Source organism: Juglans microcarpa x Juglans regia, chromosome 2S, assembly GCF_004785595.1.
Source record: "Juglans microcarpa x Juglans regia isolate MS1-56 chromosome 2S, Jm3101_v1.0, whole genome shotgun sequence".
NCBI lineage: Eukaryota > Viridiplantae > Streptophyta > Magnoliopsida > Fagales > Juglandaceae > Juglans > Juglans microcarpa x Juglans regia.
The window spans coordinates 4010489-4022559 of record NC_054597.1 but is presented as its reverse complement, the minus strand read 5'-3'; the positions used below and the strand labels follow the sequence as shown (position 1 = coordinate 4022559).

The 12071-nt window shown below is 36.1% G+C and overlaps 1 protein-coding gene and 2 non-coding genes across 3 annotated transcripts; 2 read left to right on the top strand and 1 right to left on the bottom strand.

Annotated features, from left to right (window-relative positions):
- The first annotated feature begins 3691 nt into the window (after window positions 1-3691).
- LOC121253716 lies at window positions 3692-3793 on the top strand. Its single transcript, XR_005938440.1, has one exon. It is a non-coding gene; the product is annotated as a small nucleolar RNA Z103 (small nucleolar RNA).
- A 132-nt stretch (window positions 3794-3925) lies between these two features.
- LOC121253717 lies at window positions 3926-4023 on the top strand. Its single transcript, XR_005938441.1, has one exon. It is a non-coding gene; the product is annotated as a small nucleolar RNA Z103 (small nucleolar RNA).
- A 1661-nt stretch (window positions 4024-5684) lies between these two features.
- On the bottom strand, window positions 5685-11862 carry LOC121252212 (protein SET DOMAIN GROUP 40). Its single transcript, XM_041151741.1, is given in 7 exon segments — window positions 5685-5765; window positions 5768-6358; window positions 8560-8853; window positions 10515-10655; window positions 10845-10976; window positions 11078-11225; window positions 11625-11862. Coding segments are annotated over 7 exon segments (1482 nt in total). The 5' UTR covers window positions 11765-11862; the 3' UTR covers window positions 5685-5729.
- Window positions 11863-12071: the final 209 nt, after the last annotated feature.

Below are 12071 nucleotides of genomic sequence, written 5' to 3'. Positions count from 1 at the left end.
GAATTGTGAGCTCGCGCAAAACAAATAGCACACGAGTGAGAGAACTTTTTATGCCAAAATAATATTTGGCCAGCAACTTTGACTTAACAGAATTAGCTAATGAAAATTATCAAAAGTTAAAAATATTGTAGCTTTGTTAAGTCCACTACAGTGAGTTTTTATGTAATATAGTTAAACTTTGATAAAAATATAACTTTATTAAGTCCACTACTAATGCTTGGGAGATTCCTGGTTAAAAAATATTGACTAAATAGACACTGCTTCTCAATTGGGATAACTTTTATCATTTCTTTTATGTCTTATGTGCTGCTAGTTGTAAGTTGTGACCATAAGAAAGAGCATGGAAAGATACATCTCCATGGCAACACCTTACTTAATCTCAATGTATTGAAGAAATTATAAATTTTAACCGTTGAAAGTCTCAATAAACACAATATATTTTTAAAAAGAACGTTGATAACAAGTTTGTATGCAAACATGCGATTATTATGGAATCATTATAGTTATATGAAAAAAAAAATCAAACCTATGACGCCTCGACTCCCACGTACAAAAATAAGGGAATCGTGACGTCAGGATGATGACAACACGGGTCACGCATCCCAACAAAATGTGCTCAAGTGTGTGCAACATGCAAAAATGCACAATAAAAATCGCAGCGGATAATATAAATAAATCATCTAAGTACCAGAAGTTTAAATACAAATATTCAAAACAAATTACCTTTAAAGAGTTATACAGTTATCCCAAATATATTACAAAGACAATACATAAATTGATAAAAAATGAAACTCGATAAACATGAGTAATCCCAGATCACTCCACCAACGGAGCCAAGCTAAGGCTTGTCATCCTCATCTACATCAAAATCTACAATACTATAAAATGGTACCACAGGTAAGTATAAACCAAACAACTCTCGGAATAAAAACATATTAATGCAACCAACATGCATTCAGACGACAAAATCCACTTAGCCATAAAATACCGTTTTTCCCCCAAAAACGATTATTTCCAACACACGTTAAAATCTCATTTTGGCCCAAAAACATAGTCTGTCATTTTCCCAGAAAATGATTCACACAAAACAAACCATTTATCGGACACTATAGGAGGGAATCGCAAGCGGGACTCTACCACCGTCCCTACTTACCACCATCCCTACCGCGTGCACCGTAGGCGGGAATCACAAGCAGGACACAACCACCATCCTTGCTTACCACCATCCCTACCGCGTGCACCGTAAGCGGGAATCACAGGCGGACTCTACCACCATCCCTGCTTACCACCATCCCTACAGTTCCTTTCCACACAATAAATACTTATCACACACAATGAATACTTATCACACGTCATGAATATTTATCAGAGCACTGTAGGCAGGAATCACAGGCGGGACTATACCACAATCCCTGCTTACCACCATCCCTACAGTCTCTTTTCCTTTTTCTCAAACCAGTCAATCCAGTCGTTTCAAACACACTCAAAATCATTTCACATGAAAATCCAATTTTCAAATAAACACATGAACATGTATGCAATCATGTGAAAATCCAGTTTTCATTTACAAACATGAACATGCGTGCAAATATGTCATATACATGAAACAACACCACAACAACCAACAATGCAAACCAATCACACAATAACTTCGTCCATAATCCATTCGACCCCGAACTCCTCGGACTCAGTCCGGCATGTCCAACCAGATCACAATAATATGTGTTAGTGTAAAAATATATTTAAATCACGATAGTTCTTTGAAAAAATACTTACAGTGCTATATAATAATTTCCGAAAGATCACGGAGGTGCAAGAGACAGCAACACAACAACAGAACAGTGCCAAATGCACTGTGGCTGTGGGTCTCAAAAACCCATTTTTGAACGGAGACAAACCAACCGAAATTGATAGGGTAAGGCTTAGAGAGGTCGGTGAAGCCAATGGTGGTGGTGGTTTGCCGTGGGTGGCGGCGCAAAGGTTGGTTTTAGGCCAAAAATGTTGAAATCGGAGATGGAGAATAGGCTTCACCGGTGACGAATCGAAGCTGGGGTTGGGGACAATGGGTTGCTATGAGGTCAAGGATAGAGTGGTGAAGAGATGGTGGCCGGAGGTGGCGCGACAGCGGCGCAACGGCGCAAGGAATGCCGTGGCTTTGAGGGGCTCGTGGTGGCTAACGGCGACGCAAGGGAGGCTGAGATTGAAGGGGTAAGGTCGCCGGAGGGTGGGGGAGCTAGTGGGCTGGGCGGTGCTTGGCACGAGCAGCGCACGGCGACGCTGAAATGAAGAGAGCGCCGTGGCTTGGTGTTGTGCGTGGGAAGAAACGACAGTGAGTTAGGGGCTGAGATTGGTGGGGGATGATGGCCAGTGAGAGGGGAACTTGTGGTGGTGGGCAGTGTCGGTCAAGGGCGGCTCACGGCGGCGGGCTGGGTGGAGGAGAAAACGGACGGCCAGGGAGAGTGCAGGGACTTCGCGCGCGGGGAGAGAGAAGGAAGAGAAAGAAATGGAGAAAAATAAAAGAAAGAAAAAGAAAAAGGAGAAAAAGAAAAGTGAAGGGAAAGAAATGAGGTACAATCCTCACATCTTGAGTCACAAAAATGATCCAACGAAAATTATTTCAAAACAGCATCTTAATTTAAATAATTTAAACGTAAAGACACAATGAAAGTACAATAATTAAATCCAACAACCAATTAATTTAAAATAAAGAACAATTTAAATGCATCACAATAATAAATATTAAGAAAACATATCAAATTTAATTTTTGCAAATTTTAAAAATTATAAAAATAAACCCACTAAAAATCCAACAATTTTAAAATAAGAGAATAAATTTTTGAATTAATAAAAATAATCCTTCAATAAAAATACACTAAAATACGGGATGTTACAAAAACATCAGTATTTATTTATGGTAGTTAATTTGATAATTTTTTACATAATTAATATGTTTAATAAATTAATAAACAGACTTATAAATAAATCTTTTTGTGGTAAAGTCGTAATCTAGACTTCCCTCACTTTAGTTTAAGTTTAAATAAATAAATTATAAAATTTATAAATAAATAAATTATAAAATAGTTTGAAACCCATCACATTCGCAAAATTTTATAAATAAATTATCTTTAAAAAAAATCTGCGTATTGATTACAAAAAATTTCACATCCAAAGAAACTCTATTTTTTAAAAAATAATTTAGCTTTGATTTTTCCTAAGAAAAAACGAGAGCAGAAGAGGAGATCATCTACTACCGTCCACGTGTGAGGGCAACAGCCTTCAATCCTTAAACCGGATGGGAAATTAGGGTTTCAGAGAAGAAGACCGGCTATAAATATAGACCTCGACCACCCTTTCTCGAACACAACCAAATCGGCGTGACTGTGAGTCCATGCTTGCAGTAGGTGGTTAGAGCGCTAGGGTTAGGGCTATAATTTCTTGTCTTTTTTCTTTGAAGTAACATCTATGGCGTCATATACTGATTACCGGCGCTCTGCAACCTCAGTGGGTGCTTGCGTATGAGTCGACGCCCATAGTTGTTCCCCGTCTCTGCAAATCTTGGAGATAAGAGTTTAAAATTCATGTGGCTCAATCTTTCTTGCAGATTTGGATAAATTTGGTTTCTATTTTTAAGCAATTATGTTTTACTTCTTACTTTTTTTACAAGTGTAAAGAAATCGAAATATAGGTGAAGATGGAGGTGATGATTATTTCCCCAAATGATCGAAGCTGATTATACTGTGCTATTTTTCTGAATTCTCTTTCTATGAGAATCCAAGCCAGTCTTCTGATCCATTCTTCGTTTTCATCTTTGTTTATGTGTTTGTGTTCAATTGTTTTTTTTTTTTTTTGCTTGTTTACCGATCAAAAAAAATTATATGTTTTTGTGTTCAATTGCTTTGGTCTATTTGTGTGATTTATGAGAGAGATGGAAGTGATGATAATTTCCCCAGATGATCGACGCTGATGAAACTGAGCGATTTTTCGTTTCTCTTTTGAGAAACCAAGCCAGATGTTCTGATCCATCTCTGTCATAACTCCGATAAAGCGAATGATAAACGTTCCGATGAACTTGTGTATGGTTTTTTAGTTGATTTTCCACGTAGTATCGAATGAATTTCATAGAGTAAAAGATTTGTCTGTGTTAATGCTATGGTTGCGTGTTAAAATTTGTATTTTGGGGGTTGTAATTATGGTTGTGGGATCGAAATGCTTCTGTTAGCTCTCTAACATTGGTGGAGTTGCTCGTGCAAGTTATATTCATCTGCTAGTTCGAAGGTTTGAGTATAAATTTACACTTCAAGATCTGCCTTGCCATCAAATCTCACTCTTGCGTTTTTAGGGAGATTGGGGACTCTGTTCTGTTGTGATGACTTGGAGAAAGAACAGAAAAAGAAAATGCGTTGTTGTTAGTGTAGAGAAATGGTTACTAATATTCACTTCTTTAATTATTAAGTAAAATTAAAAATTAAAAAAAAATTAAATACAAAAAGAATAGAAAATAAATAATAGTTGGTAGCAACCTTATCAATATTCTTATTGTTATCGTTCTTAATTATTAATTTTTCACTCAAAACGTTCAAAAAAATTTGCAATATATCCTCTATTCTCCTTTACAAGATAATATTTTACTTAAAAACGTTTAAAAACTAACTAAATACTCTTATTCAGTTTAACAGAATTATTTATTTATAATTAAAATTGCTTTTAAAAAAATTAAAACAAATTATGTTTTGAAATAAATCTTTTAAGAAAATTAAATTGGGCTAGTTTGGATACTCAATCTTCAAATATTTTTTTTCAAACATCATTCATAGACAAAATAATAATTATAATTGGTAATTTTTTTATCTAATCAAATTCTGATATGATTTTTTTAAAAGTGCCAATAAAACTGCAAAAATAAATAAATTATTTTAAATTTGAACTCAGTTTTTTTGTTCATCTTTCAAAATTCAATAAAATGTAGCTTAAACCATTTCACATGAGATATGCCCATTAACCAAAATCTAATAATATAACTTGTTCGGAATTATTTTGTCTTGGCTTCCTCATGTTAAGCACGGGGTGCTTGGATTATGAAGTATTTCTTAAGAACTATTTATCTTTTATTCATCTAATTAAGAACTGGAGTGACTATTAATTTTTTATTTTTAAAAAATAAAAGATAGTTGAAGAACCACAAAATTGTTATATATTTGTAGCAGGAGATGAGTGTAACGAAGCTAAACTTGATTGTTGGGGATTATATTATTCAAAAATTCAATCTATGAAAAATATGAAGCTGGTAATTTATTATTTATTATTTATCATAGCAAAAGGTTGTAAGAACGAACTCTAAAACTGAAGATGTTGACATTGAGTAGAGGACTAATTCGGCTTAGATATGTATTTCAAGGTGAAACTGGCGGGTTTTAAGAGACAATTTGTTTATGTCATTGTATGACTACGGCAGTTTAGTTGTTACGACGTCCTGTCTATTTTGTAACTTTCTCAAAAATTTATGGGGCATATAAAGTTGCATTGTTTAATTCGGCTACTAAGCATGATGCATTGTTCAAAAAATAAACAATCGGATTTTATATTTCATTTGTTAAGCCTTTACCCAGTTTTGATTTTATAATTCAACTCCAAATGTGCTCCTTGCATCAAAAATTCTAAACAATGTGCAAGGAAAAAGAACCAAGAACGTTAAACTAGGCCTTTTTCAACTTCACTGGTAAATCATTTTCTCAAGTTAGGGAATCAATTGTTTCCGTGCAATGCAATTAGAAATGCAATCAAGCAGGATTTTCTTGTACCTGGCCCTCCACTGGACAGCCAATTTCAACCTGTCCATAGATCTTCTAGCTTTGCTGGATAGAAGTGAGTTATTACCACTTGCTACATTTTGCAACTTATTGGCTTCTAAGAATGACCGGATCTCGCCCCTAGAAGCCGATATTGCCTTCTCTAACTCCACAAGGGTATGGAGATCTTGAATTTCGTTGATGGAACTTAGTACCAAACTGTCTTCTTCAATTGATGTTGGCAAATTCTTCAATACCTCATTGCATTTATTTGCTATCCATTTCATAACATGTATCTCATTGTCTGTGGATAGTGGAGAACCAGAATAAGCAAGTTGTCCCAGAGATCTCCGCTTGCTTGGTGGGGTTGTCCATAATCGCAAAGCAGACAACAGGGAAAAAGATGGCTTTCCATTATGATGAATATACAGCAACTCCTTCGGCCATGAACAGGAGGAATAAATTTCAGGTTCCAAGGGAATAAAAACTCTGTCATTTGGATTTTCATTTAGAAGAAACCCGTAGTGTTCAAGAAGCTCCAAATTCGTGTAAGTCCCATAGCATAGAAGAACCTGCAGAGGATAAAATACTATTTCAATGCCCTCTTATCTCATGCACCAAAAAAAAGAGTTAATATGCATAACAGGTGCATGGATCTTGGCCTAAGAAATCCCACCGTTATAATGGTGAGAAAAGAGAGAGATTATAACTGGTTTCATTACTTTATAACAAAATAAAGAAAATATCATAACCCACAACTTATGTGATCTACTCTATCTCCCGCGTTCAATGTTAGGAGTGCAATATGTCCGGTCTAGTCGGTCCATGGGGGGATTTTTAGATTGGATCGAAAATTTCAGTCCGCCCATTTTCCACCCCGAGACTGGACCAATTACACGTATAGACCAGACTGTTATCTATCGGTCCAAATCGGTCCAGGCCTGTGCAAAATGGACCAACATACAAAAAAGCCCAACATTTTTCTTCCATTTTCTTTTCTTAGCAAATAAATTAAATGATAACAATTATATAAAATAATAAATTAAAATTAAATGAGCTCTTTAATGTGGATTATCTAATTAACTCATTAATAAACTTAAGTATAATTATGTTAATGTGTTACTAACTTAGTACTCAATACTCAGTAGTATGTATATGAATTATTATAGTTAATACATAATGGCCTATATTAAAATTTTAGTATTTTATATATAGTTAATGAATAATTGGTCCATGGATATTTCATACTTGTAACTTAGGTATCTTACAAAAAATATACCAAAATATTTTAATTAGGTGTAGATACTAGGAAACTAGAGTATGTATCATATAATATATTAGTTAATTGTTATTACTCTTACTTATAAAAATATATATATATTAGTTAATTGTCAATAGCATATCAGTTAATATTTAATATTATATTTAACATGTATGGTCAATGATCATAGTTTAGATAAAAATTAAATAATTAAGTTATACAACTACTATATAAAATACTATATAAAAATAATTAAATATATATATGTATTTCGGTTGGTTCAGTCCGGTCCGGTCCAAAAAAAAAAAAAAAAAGCCATAACTCGGGACTAGACCGAAAACCGAACTTTTGCAAACTAATGGACCGAGACCAGACCATTAGTGTTATTGGTCCGGTTGGGCTGGTTAACTTACACCCCTAAGTTTCATAATGCATTTGAATTGCATAGGCAATGTTGCGATGGGGCTGGAGTCACAGCTTCTACAGGAGAGGCTCATACAACTGGCAATTTTTCTAAATGGATGAGGACATGACGGGTTACAAAAACTAAAACTTTTTTTTTATTGGCACCGAATGTCCGGAAACAGCGTCCCGACTAATTTCAAGGGTGCACAGGCCCTCGGTAAGGAGTTTTCCGCAAGTGCACTCAGGTCAAGAGGAAAATCCCCCAGTCCGATGGCCCCTAGAGATTGTTTGCACCCAAGTGGATTTGAACCTTAGACCTAGGGGGGAGCATACTATCAAGCCTAAGGCCTTTACCACTTGAGCCAACCCCTAGGGGTTCAAAAACTAAAACTAATGAAGCAGCTCTTCATGCTTCTTGAAGAATCTAGGGAAACAAATTAAAGGCTTAAGCTTCGTGGTTTAAGGCTCCTTTTGGTCATGGCTGCAACTCTAATGAAAGGCAAGGCTTGGGAGCAAGCTACCAGCATCTATTGGTGAGAACCATGCGGGTTGGGATCTTTGGGGCTTTCAAGCTGTTCAGTGTCCTGGTTTTGCCAGAATGTGTTTCTGATGCACTCTTTAGCTAACATAGTAGATTTGGAAATTGGACTACTCACATGGAATAGTGTTACCCCTCTTTGAGGTTCTCAAGCTTTTAGTTGAGAGCAATTTGCTAGTCATTGCAAACGTGTGGACATCCATTTCTAGAGCTTAAAGCTGCCTTTGCATGCACTTTATAAGCATGGATGGCTGATCTTACCATTTCTCCTTCCCTTTCAGAATTTATTTAAGTTAGATTCTTAATTCATTTTTGTTTGAATCTATGGTGGCCCTCTCAAGTATATCACTTGTGTGCTTGATCTGTACCACCCAGGCAAATTATATTATAAAATTTTCCTAACAAAACTGCGAGTTACTTCAAAATTTAGGTTCTTAGATATGGAAAATGAAGCAAGAAGCAAACCAAAGGTAAAAATTCATGAAAATGTATGATATAAAGGCCAGCAAATAACTGCTATAAAACAAAAAAATTTACAATGAATTTGTGTTGTAGAGTTTTTGTAGTACCTGCTCTCCTTTAAAATAATTTTGTCGAGCATAGAAGCAATATGCAGCAACATCTTCCTCATACCCACCATCAGTCAACCTCAGATCATGGGCATCCAATTCCTCCACATTTAACTTATGTGCACAGTCCCCATTTAACAGAGAAGTGACCTGAAAGGATGAGGCACACAGCAAATTGTCTACTTCTTCGGAACAAAATGTCTCCTCTCCTGGTGCAGCATAATTAAATAAGTCTCCCACAGGACATAAACATCCAGCTTCATCCCATGGTATATGCAACGTCCTTGAGGATATCTTTCAACACGGTCAGATATAAAATATTTAGATTACTGACAAACATAAACAAGGAAAACGTGAAACTACACATGAAATTCAAAATAAGGCCCAAAAGTAAAAACCTAAGACACCTCATGAATGCATTAATTAACAGATGGGGACAATTGAATCGGTGAACATTTTTTTTATAGGCAAAACAGAATTTGAATCGTGAGCATTACCACAGATATAACACAATCAAGCAAGATACTGGCCAACTGCAGTTAGGATATGCTTATTGACTCAAAAAAATTTCTTACATGCGCAAAAAATAAAGCATATAAATTGTCAGACTATGTTTAGTCACTCAAAGCTGTAGCAACATCCATTCTGATATACTCAATTTCAACCTTTTTACTGCCAAAGGAGTTTGTACAGTGATCGACAGTAGCCTAAGGGATTTCTGGAGGGGTTTTGTAAAAGCAATATTTCTCTCCCAAATCGTGGGAATCAGTTTGTAAACCAAATGCTCTTGGGGTTTTGGGGTTCCACAGATTACATGATTTGGAGAGGGCCTTGATCAAAAAGTTAGGCTGGATAATCTATGAGGAGTTAACTGATAAATTATGGTCTCAAGCCCTGAGGGGAAAGTATCTCAATGATCATCGTTACTGGTTGCTCCTGGCTCTCGGAATCCTTCTTGGTTATGGCATGGTATCTCGAAAATGACTGACTTGATAGGTTTTGCAGTTGAGACTGGTAGGAAAATGATTTGGGATGATCCCTGGGTACCTCAACTGCCATCCTTCAGGCCCAGAGGCAAACCTTAGTATTTCATTGCCACAGAGACTAAGAAGTATTTCATTGCCACAGAGACTAAGACTATGTCACCTGGGTTCATAATAGGAATTGGAAACTCAGTGTAAAACTATCTTATGGAACAGGCTGCTCGATTCTCCTTTGCAGGGGAACTATCTCATTCAGATTCAAAGGTTCATTGGGGTGCAAGACTACAAGACCAACTATGCTCTACCCATCTGCCAAGCCATAGCGAAGTTGGACACCTCTATGCTCTAGGGACGATCCCATTGTTGGCATCTTTCAAAACATCAGAGCAAAATGGCAGCACTACCCAAAACTACCCAAAATGGTTAACCAGATGGATAGCAAGAACGGCTGACAGTATGGCTCATGAATTTTCTAGGGTTGCAGTAAAGGATCATCAGCTCTTTGGTAAATAGAATGGAAGTTCTATTCCAAATCAATTTAACCAACTTACGGATGTTCTCACTTGAGTTGTTGCCACGAAGATGGTATTATTTTCTAAGGGAAAAATGTCCCATATAAGAAAAAGAAACAGGAAAAAATAATTACATAGCAATGAGCAATGTGTTTTAATGCTTAGGTGTGTGTGGAGGAACAAAATGATTGGTGCTTTGAAGGTTGTGAGAAATCTGTGGATGAGCTTGAAGTTTATTTCCACAAGACCTGCTATCAGGATTTCCTTTTCTTTTTTCCTTCTAATGTTTTAAGTGTATCTAACTTATCAAAAAAAATATTTTAAGTGTATCTATTTTATACTCCCTGTGTACTTGGATTTCAGTACTTCTTAAGATTGAATGAGATTTTCATTTACTTATTAAAAAATGAACAACATACTCTAGAATGCATCAGGTCTAACAGAGGGCCAAGTATCTCACTGTTGCAGCAGCCCAACACCATGCCCTAAAGGTCAGAAGTTGAGGCTTAAGATTAAGTTCTGCCATCAATTGATTAGCTTCATTCCGTTCTGATCTTGCCTTTGATATGGCCCTTTCTGCAGCCCAGATAGCATCAGATACCTGGCAACAATTTAAGATACTTCAGAAACAATTTTAACCACAGAACAATAGCATCTGATATAGTTCCTAAATAGAGATAATGAAACCTAACCTAATGAAGATTTTATTTTATTAGTAAAGGCAAAAAAAAAAAAAAACCTAACCTAATGAGTAATGAACAAACTAAATTTCTACAATCAGAAACTGAACTTGCAGAGCTTGCTTCTCGAATTCACCAAAAGTTGCTAATATGTCATAGCTGCGGGGCAAGTGCATCAGATAAGGGAGCCACCATGAACTCTTTCCTTTATCCATTTCATATAGCAAACAAACAGTCAATATCTGCATTAAAAATTAAGGATACAATTAAGTACATAAGTTATCAGTATCTGACTAGGTCTACGTATTTGAAAACCAATGAGAACCCATTCATATAAAAAAACCTGGGTCGAGGATAGAGAAGGGTGCCTACTGACAGCAACAGAGAGCTTTTCATCCTTCAGTAGGCTTTCCCTCGTCATCAAAGCGGATTTAGGAACTCTGAGAATTAGCTCTCCCTTCCTAAGATCACGCACAGCACCCAGACCTCTACTGCAGCATTCCCATTAACAAATGAAGACAAGATAGGACAGAACCTTTGAGGATCAATAACTTCTACCAATAATACTAATAACTTTCCATTGCCCTACCCCGTGTTTGGTTACCCAAAAAAACACAGGGAAATAAAATAAGCTCATAATCCTAAATTAATTTATTTGGTAAACTGACTGTAAAGTTTAAAAATAGAAAAACAGACAAACCAACAAATAAACCTAACTCCACCAGCGGCGCCTGATACAACTACATGGGTTAAGTTGGGTTGGGCATTTCATTCATTGGAACACGAAGAATGCAACATGAACATGAGATTGCGGAAATTTTTCGGAAACCAAACAGAGATGGAAAATTGGCTAAGCAGAAGAAAGGAGATGAGAATGAAATCGCACGTACCCGCCAGCGAGAGGAAAGTAAGCGAGGGAGACAGAATGTCCCAGACAGACACAAGGGAGGGATCCTGACGAGTCTGAGATTCCAAGGTCTGATGCCCACTTCAGGAAGCTTTCCAGTCTAATGTCTTGCTCTTGCTCCATGTCTCATGTCCCTCTCTTTGGTCGTCCCCTTCCTGCGCAGCTACGCCTACTCTTGCTCTTTCCGACTCTAGTTTTCGTTCCACACTTCAGGCTTCCGACTTAGAAGAGTTTTTTTTTTTTTTTTATTTTAACCTTAAATCAAAGACTTCTTACTCTTTATCGAAAAAATATATTTATAATTATAAATTGTGCCATCATTGTATAATTATTTTTAAAAAAAATAAATAAAATATAAAATTAGATAAAAAAAAATTAATTTTTTAATAATAAACTTTATTTTTTTTCAAACGATTACGCGCGTTTATAC